Genomic DNA, 16,048 nt, shown 5'->3' on the forward strand with positions numbered 1-16,048 from the left:
AATCATTTTCAGTAGTGCTAAGTGTTTTCGTTTTCATAATTCATTACTGGTGAATATTAGGTTGACAGTTTATGGTTAAATAGCGTCTCAAGCACCACCTGTTCACCACAACCTACAGTCTTCACTTAACTACCTCTTAAACTCATCTGGTCCCTCACATAGTTTGTCTATGTCTTATGTGTTCTTGTACAACATCCTTGGGTTCCTTGAAAGGTGCTATATAAATCCAAGATATTAATATTAGATGTTGACCTGTTAGGCTCTCAGGTCAGACCTAAATTCAGAATCTGGCCCTGTTGTGATTGAGTTTGACACCCCTGCTCTACACTGAATAAACTCTAACTAGGTGGTTTCTGTTATCTACAAAGCCCCTCCGGTTGACCGCAGCAATTCTTTCTCTGCGTTTCCCACGAGTTCACGCTGGTCCTCTTCTGGGAGATGAACGGATGCTCCAACAGCTGCTCTGCAGATGGACGCAGTTTTGGGTCACTGGAGTAAAGGGAAAGATTCATAGTGTGCACTTAATTGAGTATCATAATTGCTAAATTTCAAACTTTAAACAAAACACAAATTATATTCCTTGCATTCAATGTGTTATCAAACTGCACAGGACAGGAAAAACTGACAAGGTACACATGGGCTAAAGGGTTTTACATTACAGTGGCCAGGAAAGACATCAGTTCTCACCTTGTCAAACAGATTTTGACAAAATCTTTTGCATTAGCTGAAAACCCATCTGGTAAGGATGGCATCAACCCTCTTTTAGCCCCAATGTAGAACAAGGCAGCCATCTTATCCATGTGAGCCAGTGGTGGTTTCCCTGTGGCCATCTCAAACACGGTACAACCAACACTCCAAATATCTGACTTCCTGCCATATCCTGTTTCATTGATAACCTACGACATGGAAAACATGGTTAGTGTCAATCAAGACTGAAAAGTGCAGATTTGTGTTCAGTCAGCAGCTGAAATGAGTCTTTCTACTTAATTTATTGCCCCCTAAATGACCTTGCATCTACCTCTGGAGCCATCCAGTAAGGTGTACCATGGACGGATTTGAGGAGATCTCCACTGTTGCTGGCGGTGTGGTTCAGGCAACTGAGACGACGTGCACACCCAAAGTCTATGAGCTTGATGACACCAGTTGGCATCAGCATGACATTATTTCCCTTCAAGTCCCGATGAATCACCCTGTTCAGATGGAGGTAGGTCACCCCTTCCAGGATCTGATGGGTGTAAAGTGCCAGGACACGCTCAGGCAGGGGACCGAACCTGAGAGAATGAAATGGATTATTTGTGTTTAAGGTGCGTAGCACCATTTACAAATAGCTAACTGGTGTAGAAAATTGTCTGTAAACTGTCAAGATATCACCAATCAGTGTCACCTGTGGAGGATGCTTGCGATGGATCCACCGGGGATGTATTCCATGAAGATGGAAACTACATGCTGATAAAGTGAGGTCCCAAGGAAGCCCACAATGTTGCTGTGTCTTAAGGTTTTAAGAAGATCCACTTCCCCTTGCAGACGACTGTACTCTCTCTTTGCAGCATCGGGGTCAGAAGTGTCCAGACTCACCTGCTTCACAGCTATTAGCCTACCCTGGCTGGTAAGGCCGCAGTATACCTGGGTAGCGGTCAGAAGTGATAGCTAGAGTTATTCCCCTACAAACCGCAGTATGTAAGTGCTACGTCTTCTTGGTATGTTTCTGTAATTGAAATTCAAGTTGAGTGAAATACATTATTAGCCCTCAGTGTCAGTTCTGATGGTCCACAGGTCATTCAACCTTCACAATGGCATTGCTACAAGGACACAATTTATGTAGCTTGACTGTCTCTCTAAATTTGCATACTCACAGTCCCATAGGCTCCTCTGCCGAGTATTTCCCCCTTTGTCCATGTGATAGCGTCATCCACAATCATCCCAGAGCCAAGCAGAACTGCACTTTGTGAAGTGTCCAACTGTGAGAATATACAGAGTAGAAAGGTCAACAACGCACAAACTCTTGCACAAATTAGAGTTTTTTAATTTTCAAGGATCAGGGAGAAAAATTTAATGAAATTTTAAAGTCAGTTTTTAGTAGATTAGTAAGCTCTTGTGAATGACTCAGTCTTTAAGGGCCGACAATTCACTTTCTGGGAAATGCAATGACTAAAATTATGTTCCAATCCCCAACTTATTCTCCATGTGTTTTCTTGACAGCTTTCCTCATGAAAAAATAAATCAGTTCCACCACATTAATTATCACAAATACTGTTTTAGTAAAAGACGTGTTCGTCACTTTAAAGTAAGTTAAGCCTTTACCTTTGTTAATTTACAGGACACAGGATCATCTTTGTTGGAAATTGCTTTCCTTTGTGTCACTTCCTCAGGACATTGGCCTATGGATACATCCCTCTCGTCCAACGAGATTAGCTCCTCGGCTAGACACTGAAGCAGGTCGTCTGTAAGTGGCCCATCCCCAGCCTCATCCAGAAACTTCTGATAAACTGGGGACATGACGGTTTGGCTGTTGCTGCTAGAGGATGTCCAGGTATTGATTTTGGGCTGTTGGGGGCTTTGAGATGACTCAGACTCAGGAAATAGTTGGATCGGGTCTTCTTTTGAAGAATTCTCATTTTTCTCCAGCATGATTCCACACTCTTCAGCATGATTTGCTGATGTAGTCAGTGTTTTGTCGTTGGATTTTAATGTTTCAGACCCATGCCTAGAAAGAGCCTCCTCAATGGTAGATAATTTGTGATCTTCAACTTTTTTGTGAAAACTTTCATGACAGTTCTGTACATCTTCAAGTTCAGCCTCTGAGAGCCCATCAAACATTTCCTTTATTTTGTGTGTGCTCTTCCTTGATACAGGTGTTAGGTGAACTTTGGCCCTTGGTGTTGTAAGTTTGGGTTTACTTTTAGCTGAAACAACACTACTTTCTACCAAACTTCTTCTCGACTTTGTCTTTGCCTGTTTGATTGGTCTTTGCTTGGCTTTATTTGTCTTCCGAGGTGGTGCAGACTGTACTGGTCTGTCGGTTCCTTTCTCACAGGAACTAGAAACTCGAAAGTTCTCATAGATTGGACCAGCAAACATCTCATAAATGGCTGGTCCAGTGTCTCCACTCTGTATCTGCTGGAACATGTCTCTGTAGGTAAGGAGGTCAACAGCAGATTTAGACCTTGATGATGTATCTAGACCAGGTCTCTTCAAATGTCTGGCACTCTTTGGCTCCCTTTCTGGCAGGTGCTTTTCAGCACTGTTTTTCAACCTGTCAGGAGTTGCTTTTCTGCTCTGTGCATACTCATTAACCTTCTTTCGTGGTGACGGGGTGACGTTACAATGAGGGCTTTCAATGCTCTTAAGCTTGGATCTCACTTTTGTGACCCTCTCTCCACTGGTTGTTGTCTCATTGCCTTTACCTGTTTTACCCGTAGATTGTGTGGGTAGAGATAAATTCTTTAGATTTCCTCTTGTCTTCATCTTACTGGGGTCCATTTTGTTTTTGTGAGCTAATATTTTGCAGGAGTGGGGGGTTGTTGGAATATTTGCCCCTACTTCACAGTTAGTCTTGGTTTTTCTATCCCTGTTCTGGATGGTCTTTAAGGCTTTTGACATCCCTGTCTCTCTCTTAGTATCCACATTTCCAACTGGGGCAATCTGCTCGATTCTGTCCTCAGCTGTCATTAGCTCCATCTTATGGTTCTCCCTACAATGAAGCGGTTTATCAACCAGGGTGTCTTCATGGCAGGAATCTTTCAAAGATCTTCCCATCCAGTTTATATGCTGCAGGGCATTCCTGTTATTCCCTTGTGAGCCATCTTTAGCTTGACTCAGGGCATCTTTAAATGTAGCCCTGTGGCTAATTCCAGAAACTCTGCCATGATTCATAGCATCTCCTTGCTGGGCATTGTTTGAATTTTTGAAGGTCTGACCTTCAATAAGCTCTGTTTTGTCACAGTAAGACTTCGTATTTTTTCTGGTGCTGAGAAGGTTACTTGTAGAATTGAAAGGCTCTCCATCCAGGCCATGAATTGATCCATGGATTTGTGGAATAGGACTTGATCTCTGGTGAACTTTAAAATGCTGCCTTGTCTCGGCAACCAAATCAGCTTCACAGTAGCTCACATTATTTGAACGCTGCAAAAATCTGTCTCCAAAACACTTGAGATGGCTGTCTTGTGAAGCTCTATCATGCACATTGTTCTTGTATTCCACCTCATCATCTTCCAGGTCAATGGAGCTTTGGCTGCTGATGCTGCTGCTGGACCCGCTCTCCTCGCTCCCACCCTTGGCAAGTCCTCCAGAGAGTCTGTCTCTCCTTAGCCTGGCCCTAGAGCAAAGTGGACTCCGGCTGATGGGTTTCAGGGGAACTTGGTGCTTGAGTCCTGGCAGAAGTGCAACATCCCTGCGCCTGCTCTCTAGTGGTGCCAACAGTTTGGGTGTTCTTGGATGAGGTGTTGGCAAGATATTTGGAGAGAGCTGTAGAGAAGAAGGACAGATATGATTGCTGTGAACGGCAAGCTATAAAAGACAAACTAAAATATATTTTTGAGGGTTGAAATTTACCTTTTTTAAAGTATCTTGAGAACCAAGTCCTGCAGACAGGAAAACATTGTAATATTAAAACATGCACTGACAACCTGCAAATTAAATAACATACATAAAAAACTTTGCTTAGAATACATTAAGCAGTTTTTCACAATTGGACCACCAGTTTTACTTGTACACTCTATACAGCAGTGATTAGTTTTAGATATTTACATCTTGATGTACAGAAAATCTACTTCTCTGATCTAACAATAAACCACATGCTGAATGAATTTGACAATATCTCCACTATTTTTTTTCTGCTTTCAGACACCCCTCACAAGCCCACCTTTTTCTTTTGCCTATTCTCCTGTTTTCCAAATTACAGGAACCACTGCGGGCTCCTGATGTTCAAGCACAAAATTATCCCAACCTGAGCCTAAACCTCTTGGCTTCCATATTTTTTGTATGAAACTATTTGATTGAAGTTCATATTTTTTTCTCCTCACACCATCCCATATAACCATGACTCATCCCTCAATGCCTACCCTCATTACTCCCATCCATCCATCCATCTTCTATACCGCTTATTCCTTGAAGGGTCGCGGGTGGGCTGGAGCCTATCCCAGATGTCAGAGACAGACAACCAGGCACACTCACATTCACACCTACGGCCAATTTAAAGTGACCCCCATCACTCCTCAAACTCCTAACATCACCTCTTCATCCCACATCCCTTAAATCCGACCCTCATCCCTTTATTCCCTAGCTCCCACACTTATAACCCTCCATCCAACATCTGTTTACTCCTACCAGGATTCCTTCATTACTTGGCTTAATCCTCATTCCACATTTCATCAACATCACTTTGTCCCATATTTCTCCACCCTTCTTCTCATCCCTCCATCCCACAACCCATGTTGCCTAAACTCTTGTTTTATTCCCCATTCCTCATCCCTTTATCCCACATCTCTTTATCTTTCAACCCATGGCCACAGCCTTTTACCCTTCATCCCTTGACCCATTCCATCCCTTTACCCTACATCCCACTATCCCTTCCCTCACCTTGCCATCCATCATCCCTCAGCCCTTACCCTCTTTCCTTATCCCTCTTCCATTATCCTTGAACTACTATATTCATCTATTGATCCCACTCCTCCAACTCCTACACACATACTTTCACTCTACATCCCTTAATCCCTACCTGCATCCTTACAACCATCATCCTTTGGTCCAACTTCTCTTTCCTCATTCCCACTCAGCTTTAACCTTCATTTTGATCCATGTTATTCATCTCATGCAATCAAATACTCTCAATTAATTCACCTGTAACTAAATACTGCTCTGTTTATCGTGCCAAGGTGGATTTGCTGAAATTCCCTCGCTTGAGTTACTTACGTGTCTGGATGTGTGCTCTGGCTTGCATCATGGTGTTTGAATTTAGAAGTGGTTCCATGATGCTGGGTGCTGATTGGCTGAGCTGGCTGGGCTCACCCACAGACAGACGGCCAGGGATGGATGGAGACACAATAAACACACTTCTCGTTCTCTGTCTGTGAGGAGAAAGTAAAAATAAGAGGCAGTTATGGCATTTGGTTATTAATTAGTTGACACTTTGCTGGAGGACAGGGATGTGGGGGTTGGGAGCCATCACGTCAGGGTCAGATAGGGGAGCGTTTGCCATTTAGGCACTTTGCCACATCAACCTTGGTCTTGTGCTGCTCTAACCATTGTCCATGCCTACACCAGGCCCATGCACCATCTCTTCAGATATCCTCCCAGTTGCTGGTGGCCCCCAGCATATGGACCAGCCCACCAGGTCCTGGGCACCCAGTATGTGCTGAACTGGATCAGGCCAGGGAGAGTGCACCTGGTGTCCGTAAAAGTGCAGCCATATTAAGCAGCTGACCCTTCCCAGCCTGCACCTCTGGCCATCAGTCAATGTCCAGGCCTCACACCAGTAAAGTAGGACTAGTAAGACCTGTTACTTGACCCAGTATCCAGTCCTTACAGGTACTGTTGAGTGTATGGGGGCTAAGACACACCCGTGCCATTAGGAGCCATGCCAGAGAAAAAGGCGTGCAATGGGAGTTAATGGGTAACCAGTCCCTGAATCATTAAGCCTGTATTCAGGTCCACTGAGTTTGATTTACATCACCCTGATGGTCTTAAATTTGTTTAAAAAATGCTCTGATTTCAAGGACTAAACTACCATCAGAGTTTGAAGCAGCCTGTGTAATCGATCAGTCTTTTAAACTCATTTCAGATAAGTAGATTATCATAAAAGGAAGAGTATTTACCTTTGTTTAGGGGGTACTGGCAGGCAGGAAGTCCTTGTACTTAGCAAACTGGTTGAAGGTGCAGGATCCAGGTGGCTCCAGCGTCTGCTGTTGTCTCTGAGGCTTGGCAGCGACAAACCTCCTCTGTGGAAAGAGAACACAGAGTGGTAAGATTTCCTTAGACTGTCACAACACCACCAGAATAAGAGTTACAAAAGCTGATAGGTTTTGTTATTTTGTGCTGAACACAGGATAAAGCCAAAAGCCCTGTTTTCCTCCCATTTCTGTTTCTGGAAACTGATGCAATGAAATTAGAGACCTGCTCAAAGACCCCTATTCTCCTTGGAGGGCTTGGACTTGATTCAGTGGTGAGAGCTCCATGTAACAAACAATGGGCTGATTCACCAATGCCCTCTCTCCCCCTGTCTCCGTGTTTCTGTGTTGGGCAGAACAGGTTGTCCTCTGGACACGGTGACAGGTGCATGCATCCAGGACAAGAGTGTAACCAGATAGGACACTGTAGTACTGTTGATGTGAAGTAAGGGGCTGTTGTTGTCTAGCCTGGAGAGGGTGTGCTGTTTATACAGGAGGCTGTGTGTCGGGGGATGCAGAGTTAACTGTACACACACTAAATGTTTGTGTGTACACAACTGTTTGTGGTTACGCATGAACAGATGGTGATGTGCCCACTTGTCTGCGCTGTCAATACTAACAGATTCTTGTCATCAGCTGGTCAATTAATGCTTCTCTAATGTGAATAACAATGAACAGAATGTGTGAGTTTGAGTGTGCCCACCTGCTTGAGCCTCTCCCTGCATCCTGGTAGATTTGCCTGATGTCACTCAGTGTTTCCATGGCGTTTTCCAAACAGAGGGGAACTCCCTTATCTGCTCCAGACAGACACACACACACAGTTACAGTCAGGACAGCCACCAGGATTATGGGTCCCTGAAAACCCAGAGAACGGGCCCTCCCCATGGTTATTTACTGATTATGTAAAAGCATGTATGCTGGCTCACTAGCATTGGTTTTAGCATCCTGGCTAACAGTTACGTCATTGTGAACCTGAAAAGTGTATCAAACTATTACTAGGATTTAATGATGGATTTATTCATGTTACTTTTCAACCCATTTTCACCACTATCTCCACTTTCTGCTACTTGTTTTCGCCACTTTTAACGAGGGCTGTCAAATTTCTAATAGTGATAAATCGCAGGATTTCTGTAGTTAATCTTGATTAATCGCACCCTAATCATCACATTTGTAAGTTCTATTATTTTGTATTTAAGATTCTTGCTGTCATTTTGGATTTCTCTACTGTCTTAAACTAAGGATAATTGACTTCTATTTGAATACAGAACTGCTGTAATAGATTAACTGAAGAGTAGGAAACAAACTTAGCCACAGAAAAAAGGAACTTGTTATGGACTGAAAAGGAAATAAGGGGACAATTAAAAGGTTAAAATTTGATATCATAAGATGCACAAGACTTTAATCCACTGAGCTGTCTGTGAGTTTATTTAAGTGAAACGAGACATTAAGGAACAGTTGTAGAATTATTTTGACATTAGTGAGATGCTTCAGTGGCTTAGCCAAAGTGCGCTGAAAGAGAAAATAAAATGCATGTTAATCACCATTAAAAAATTCCAGTGCACCAATTGTAGATTGTAGTAAAATAAGATTAATGCAATTGATCTTGATCCAAATTTGTTCGCACTTTTATCTAATATTTGCCATTTGTCACTCATTTTTGCAACTATTGACCAATTTTTGCCACTTTACATCAATTTTTACCACTTTTGACCCATTTTTGCAGCTGTCTGTCCTTTTTGCTACCTCCTTGCCAATTTTTTCCACCTATTTTTTGGCACTTTTCACCCATTTTAGCCAACGAATTTGGCACTTTTATCACATTTTTGTAACTTGGAGTTAATTTTTTTTCCATTATTATGTCACTTTCCTTTGAAGTTTACCAAGTTCAAATGGGGACATTTATCCCATTTTACCACTTTTTGCCCTTTTTTGCCTTTTCAACCATTTTTTTCCACTTTCTGTCCATTTTATCCCTTTTTACCCATTTTTGCCACATCTTTTAGACACCAATGTAATTTTAGCCATTTTCTGCCTAATTTTTGCTGCTTTTTTGACATTTTTCCACTTTTTTTTTTGTACTTTTTATCTTTTTTTTTAAGTTTTAAGGTTTTTTTGCCCATGTTTGCCAATTTCAACACATTTTTGCAACTTTCTCCATTTAATTCACTTTTACCCATTTTTGCTTTCTGCCTTCTTTTTTGCCACTTAGCTCATGCCACTTTTTTGCCCTTTTTGCCACTTTTTTTAGCACTTACACCCCATTTTTGCTGCTTTTCTCCCATTTTTGCCACACCTTTTATTCCATTTCTGCAACTGCTCAACCAATTTTGGCCACTTTTAACCAAATTCTTAACCACTTTTTGCTCGTTTTGCTGCTTTCTGCCCATTTTATGCCACTTCTTGCCCGTAGCACTTCGTTTGCCACTCTTAAACTGACTTTTGGTGGATTTTATCACATTTATACAATTGTTTCCATTTAAGTTTTTATAGTTTTGTTGGATTTTTTAAAAACATCCTGGCATTTGTGCACATTATGGCCTTGCTATGCAGTCTTGCATTACTTTCCTAATTGTTCAGTCAAGTGTGCCCATCCACACCGTCAAAATCACCAATGCAAAGATCATTCTGTTTGTACTACAGCATAAATAAAGATTATTTATTTAATGTTGCTTTGGTAAGAGTGGTTATTATCCAGGTTAAAAATAAAATATCGTTATCACGGCTTAAATTGGACCATCGGCTACCAATTTGGCTGGGCCCAGAAAGCTCCCCCCTTTGTCCCTCCTTATGGGAGGCCCAGTCCTAAAGCTACTGTGTTCTCCATCTGGTCACCGCTTCACACACAATACATCATATATAATAATCCTGTCCTAAAAAGACCAACAATTGCTGTTAATGTCAGCGTTAAAATGTTTTGAAGCAGTTTTTAGGTGACAGGTGATACTTCAGATGATAACCCTGAGGTTTCTGAGTGTAATGTAACAACATTCTGGTTTATTAAAGGTGTAGTTGTAGATTTTAAAGACACATAACACCAAAACTTGCCTTGAAAAGTTTCATTGAATAAATAAACATGTTAAAACACACTTTTAAAAGTAAATATCATATCAAAATATCTTTGATATTATCTAAATACAGGAAATAAAAATCAACATGAACTACCTGTTTATGCGCCTGTTAATCCACTCTTCAGCCATTCTGAGACCTCATTGAAAGACTGAATAAAATGCCCTGTCTTTGAGGTTATTCCCCTCTTTCCTTCACTTTTATTCTGATTTTTCCCTCTATGTTCTCCACATCTCCACTCCTCTCTCAGTGACCTGCTCTAACCTCTCTACGTCCCAGCCTTACTGTTGTAACTGAGGTTCAGCACAGGCAGGGCAGGTTTCTCAGCTTAGAGGTTGTATTGTGTGTGAGAGAGATCCCTCCCACCCAAACACACTTCTCTCACTCCCCTCCCTTGGGAGGTGAATTGATCTGATGGCCTGTTTGGGAGCGGGCCAGTGTATTTCCTTTTTTTTTCCCTTGTCCAAAAAGGTTTAACATGTTAAACCACTAAAAACTCTGAGAGTCGTTGACGGAGTGCTTACCTTCACTGAGGCTTTTACGGTGGTCAGATAGAGGAGGGTGTCCTGGAGAGTCCAGCACTTCCTGGAAGAAACAAAAGCCCACAATTCATTTATGATTCATCCCAGTCAAGAGGGACCTGAGTCCCAGGGGTAGAAAGTAGCTAATTACATTTGCTGTCATTACTGTAATTGGGTAGCTTTATGTGTTCTTGTGCTTTTAAGAATAGATATTAAATCTGGTTATTTTACATCTACTTCAGTTTGTTTTGCATAATCATTATATTATGCGGACCATTGCTCTCCTCTGTGCAAAACACATTGAAGCCCACTTGGAGTTTGCAAAAAACCTTGCCACATTGCCATAATGCCAGATTGGTGGATGGCTTCAGTAATGATTGTCCTTCTGGAACTTTTCTGGAAAATGCTTTATATTTTTTTTTTCCTTTCTTAAGTTTTCTACAGTCAAATTAATCTTTAAACATACTGTGTATTTCTCTCTCTGCTCTGTCACTGTGATACTCCCCGTTAACCACCTGCTCCTCTCTCCTAGCTAACCAGCTGCCTGCTTGTCTGCTCCATCTGTAGACACCCATAACACAGCAGTTTGGCAGCTAGGTGTCACCTACTCAGAGCGCCCCTCCTCCACACACACACACACACACACACACACAGAAAAGCACACCTCTCTAAACAGCCAATTACCGTTTCCACATATTTGTCTGCAGGGCGACAACTCACTGCCTGTAAGTGTGGCTCCTGACGGCATTAATGTGACTACCGTTCCATCAGCACATGCATACACACCCTTTAAATCAACAGATTGCATTATCAATGCAGCTCATGAAGGTTTGGATGCTGCATAATTAGTCTGTTAAGTTTCTGATTCAGTTAAATAGGAAGAAGATTAATAATAGCTGTGACATCCTGGTTGCTTACCCCTGTCTGACTGTGTTGAAGGCTGTGTTGATGGGTTCCTCTCTGTGTAGGGGAGGCAGCTGTTGACAGATGGGGATAAATGCTCTCAAGGTCCAATTCGTTGTCTGAATCTCCAAACTCAGACTCCAAATTCTGCCATGAGTCCTTGTCAGAGGCTGAGGATGACATGGAGGAAGCATCTGCAGAAAATCAGAAAATAGTTGCAACCCTTAAAAATCTAAACTGGGACATAAAGAGGGAAAACTTCAACGTCTCCACCCGGTTGTAACTCCTGCACAGGGTCTAAGAGTGTGCACCCTGTGCATACCCCCTGTGTTTACCAAAGGTGAGGAGGCAGAAGTGTTGTAATAGGCTAAAAACAACATGTTTTCAAGTCTCTGTTTGTTCTAAAGCCTCTTTTTTAACCCCGTGTCTCGTTTTATCCTGTTCCGCCAACCTAGATTCAAACACTGACTCAAACACTCACTTGAAGGCTCTTAGCAGATAAACAAATAAGCCTTTCTTATCGCCTCCCACATAAGTGAAGCTTTGAGTGCCACTGCAGAGGTTTTACTCTGGAAAACAAGCTTATGAATGAACCTGGTGTGTGCGTGTGTGGATCCCTGTTAGTGTGTGAGAGGAAAAAGGGTGTATGCTTACACATGGCCATGAACAGGAGGATATACTACATGTTAGCACGTTTGCTATGTCTGTACCTCACTTTAATCTGTAGTTTAATAAGTAACTCATTAGTGAATCAGTAACTGGAGGAAAGCTGAACAGAAAGGAGCCATTAGGTGTGAGAGCTCATTAGAAATCAACATCATATAAGAAGCCAGAGACTTAATGCACAGTGGAGAGAAAAACAAAGCTGTGGCGCGCTGGTAGTCGAGTGGTTAAGGCGCATGCCATATACACAGGCGACCCGGGTTCAAATCCGGCCCGTGGCACTATTTCCTGCATGTCTCTCCCCGCTCTCTCCCCTGTTTCCGACTCTATCCCCTGTCCTATACTATCAAAAAAAGGCCAAAAATAAATCTTAAAAAAAAAAAAACAAAAAAACAAAGCTGTATCATTAGTTATGAATGGCTTCCTTAGAAGTGTGAGAGAATGAAGCAGTCTAGAAAACACTGCTGAGAAACAATAGCCTTACAAAGCTGATGAACTGGCCAGATTCCATGCCTGTCATCAGGTAGATCCATCTTGTAGAAGCTTCAAGCTGCTGGTGAGGTCCCAACCGCTCTTGAAGAGAAAAAATAACCTTTTCTCAAAGAAAAGGTTTTTGCTCTTCTTCCAACCGGCTTCAGCATGGCTTTGTTCCACTAACTGGCTCCAGTGATAGTGAACTACGATTGAGGCTGCCTGTTGAGCTCACATTACATCGTGTAGTGGTTCCTGACCTTTATTTCTTAGGTCCCCCAAATCATAGCTAAGAAAAGCTAAGCACTCCAAGGACCCACTTGGAAAATTTAAATTTGATTGTTTTCATTGACATAATAGGCCTTCATACACTTGTTTTTGCCAAAAGATCTATGTATAAACTATCTGTTACAACAAGAGCATATTCTAATTTTTATTTCAGCCCAGAATCAATGCAACACTTATCATTTGGACTTAGAAGAGATAACTGTGAACTTGAGGTATCCAACCACTTGGTTTCTTGTAGATTTTTGACTCTACATTGTTATCACTTTTAAAACGTGAAGTGTTTGAGTTTAAAGTGTCAAAATGTACAACTTTTCTAACATAGAAGTTTTCATTTTTTTCTTATTGATTCATAATTTTTTAAACTAAGAAATTCTGAGTTTGGTTTCTTGTAAACAAATGGCTTTATGATTTAAAAAAAAAAGGCTTTTTTCACAAAAACGTCCCCTTTCTTTCAGATATCGAATATGATATACAAACTATTTCTATATTTCAGGGTGGCTCTAATACATAATGTGACTAATAACGATTTTTAAAAAATATATACATGTTTAATTTTGACAACTCCAGAGCACACAGGGCCCTGCTCCCCCTGAGATCTTTTTAAAGCTTCTGACCTTCCTACACAGACTGTGAGCTGTTGTCCAAAATATGCAACATCCATCCATTTTCTATACCGCTTATCTCATTGGGTGTCACTGGAGCCTATCCCAGCTGTCATTGGGCGAGAGTCAGGGTACACCCTGGACTGGTCGGCAGTCAATTGCAGGGCTGACATGTAGAGACAGACAACCAGGCATGCTCCACTCACATCTACGGCCAATTTAGAGTTACCAGTTTACCTAATCAGCATGTTTCTGGTGGTGGGAGGAAGCCGGAGTACCTGGAGAGAACATGCAAACTCTGCACTGAAAGGCCCTGATCGGGACGCGAACCAGCGACCTTCTTGTTGTGAGGCAACAGCGTTAACCCCTGTGTCGCCGTGCAGCCCCAATATGCAACATAAGGCAGATAAAACATTTCCACATCTTTAAGGGGCATGACTCTAATGTGGCATTCTTTGTCCATCTTGTCCTTACTACATTTATCCTTCATGGAATCCTTTTTAATAAGAAATAAGTATATTTATATGAATGTCATAGAATGAAACTACATTTCTACATCTTGAGAAAAAATAAACAATTTACTTGTAGGCTGTTTTTTGTTGTGTGCAATGCACTCAGGGTGGTTGGAATGGTTGGATAAGATGACATTAAAGAAGTTACTGTAATGTAGACTGAGGTGTGGGTGTTTGACATAAATACCCAGAGTGCATTGAACAACAATGGCTGCCTTCATGCGAACCTTAAAAGGTTAAAGTTAAGAGCTCTTCTTTGTGCATCAACTGCTGAACTGGCAAGCTGGCATACTGGGCATACTGGGCGTTTTCCCAGAGCACTTTGGGGCCAATCTGATTTTCCTTTAGTTTAAAAAATGCAAATTAGTGGCTCATAGCACAAGCTCAGGATTTTTTTCTTTGTAATGACAGTTGGCTGGCCTTATCAAGTCTCCTACAGGTCCAGTTATAGCCCTCCCTTCTTTTCTCCTTTTGCTACTGCTCAGGAGGGAAATTGGCTGGAGGAAGTAAAGCGTTGGCTTTAAAAAGGGCAGTTCAACATAGAAAAGAGTATCTAGTCAAAACCATTTTAATCAAGGTTCTGAAAAAGTAGATGAGACTCTGCAGACCCTGTAGCAGATGTGGTGTGATACTGCATGCAGCAACAGACGGAAGAGGAGAAGCGTGTGACAGGAAAGTAGAGGGACATCATGAACACAGGGGGAGCTGTGTCACTTTTTATGCACCTCTGCTTGACAGTGCATCTTTGGCAATTACTTTTCAGCTTTGTACTAGAGTTTGAGGGAATCATTTGATGCACTGGTATATCAAAAGGGACAAAGGGACGGTAGACACAGTCCGACCGGTAGTAAAGTACAAGTTTGAAGTTTTTACAAATCTTCTCTCTGAGCTTTGTTTTTCTTTGCCAGCTCCTGAAAGAAATATTTTTAGATCTAGCTGCGCATTAGCATCTAACTTTATGTGCCTGTTGATCGAAGCTTTGCAAGATGGATCAACCTGACAGACATGGAATCTGGCTAGTCCATCTGCTCAGCAAGGTTAGCTCTCCTATGACTGTATGTAAAATTTAAGAACCCATTAAGGCTCATGTATATAAATATAGTTTTACATTTTTGCATCTGTTATGTAATTTATTGTGTAAATATATATGTTTACCTGAATGACTTGGTCCTTCAACCATCATGAAAATGATCTTGTCCTTCAGAGGGCTGCCTATATTAGCAGCATACTTCAGAGCAGAAGAGCCACTGTGGTCTCGTACCTGTAGATCACTGAGCAAAGAATGATGATGAAGATTAGCAAGCATGTTCTATATAGTCCATATACTCTATTATGTCAAGGCGTGCATGAATGTGTTTTCTTACACTGAGTGTCTCAGCAGCTCCTCTACTACGTCGACAGGTCTGTGTTCCCATGGCAACATTATGGCTATGCCCTCAAAAAGGTCAACGTCTCTAACAGCAAGCATCACAGGTGTCACACCGTCTCTGTTAGGAACGTTTACATCCACCCCGTCCATCTGAACAGAGAAATACACACAGAACTAAGACCATTCATAAGATTCCAGCAGCTAAAAGGCAAGTACCAAACAGCAGGAATCAATCCTGGGACCACTGTGTCAAGGACTAGCCCTCTGTACATGAGCGCCTGCCAAACCAGCTGAGCTAAACTGGAGCCCAAGCATTCAGAGCTTGGCAGAAGAGGTGGACAATTACCACATCTGGCTTACATCCATGATAGGAAACTGCTTGGTCAGTTCATGATATCTCCAGTCACAAGATGTTTGTCCAGTTTGACAGAGGGAGCCTGAACACACCCTCATGTACATCTATAATTTTGTTTATTTCCTATTGCTACGATGCAAGTATTTTTTCATAGATGTCCTACTCCCAATAACCATTTCACCGTACTATTTTCATATTTTAAATCTCTTATGACTCAGTCTTTCTCATTGACTGCCGTTCATTTTCAAGGAACTTCACCCAGAAAGGGGAGGGACTGACCTTGTTTGGGCAAAGTACCCGGATGGAGATCTATGGGTGGAGATACCAGGTGAGGGGCAGGTGTTATCATAAAGACTCAGTAAGATGCCACAGACAGATCACAAACAAAGGACTGCTTTAAGTTTTTTTTTTTTT

The 16,048-nt window shown here is 41.9% G+C and overlaps 1 protein-coding gene across 1 annotated transcript; it reads right to left on the minus strand.

The window, feature by feature from the left end:
- map3k19 (mitogen-activated protein kinase kinase kinase 19) lies at positions 1 to 15,645 on the minus strand. Its single transcript, XM_041807128.1, has 15 exons — positions 15,640 to 15,645; positions 15,275 to 15,429; positions 15,066 to 15,181; positions 11,390 to 11,568; positions 10,475 to 10,535; positions 7,588 to 7,678; positions 6,813 to 6,935; positions 5,911 to 6,065; positions 4,552 to 4,580; positions 4,183 to 4,464; positions 1,854 to 1,958; positions 1,385 to 1,623; positions 1,019 to 1,271; positions 688 to 896; positions 1 to 489 (listed from the first exon to the last, which is right to left on the minus strand). Exons 1-15 carry the CDS (start codon positions 15,643 to 15,645, stop codon positions 357 to 359), a joined length of 2,136 nt encoding a protein of 711 aa, XP_041663062.1. The 3' UTR covers positions 1 to 356.
- Between the last annotated feature and the right edge of the window lie 403 nt (positions 15,646 to 16,048).

Source organism: Cheilinus undulatus, linkage group 15, assembly GCF_018320785.1.
Source record: "Cheilinus undulatus linkage group 15, ASM1832078v1, whole genome shotgun sequence".
In the NCBI taxonomy this organism is placed as follows: domain Eukaryota; kingdom Metazoa; phylum Chordata; class Actinopteri; order Labriformes; family Labridae; genus Cheilinus; species Cheilinus undulatus.

What these genes read in the sequence shown, in the direction of transcription:
- map3k19 (XM_041807128.1), bottom strand. An exon ending in TGAAGGACCAAGTCATTCAG is followed by an intron (nt 11,569 to 15,065) that starts GTAAACATATAT and finishes GATTTTCTGCAG; the next exon opens with ATGCTTCCTCCATGTCATCC. An exon ending in GTCAAAATCTGTTTGACAAG is followed by an intron (nt 490 to 687) that starts GTGAGAACTGAT and finishes CCTTTACTCCAG; the next exon opens with TGACCCAAAACTGCGTCCAT.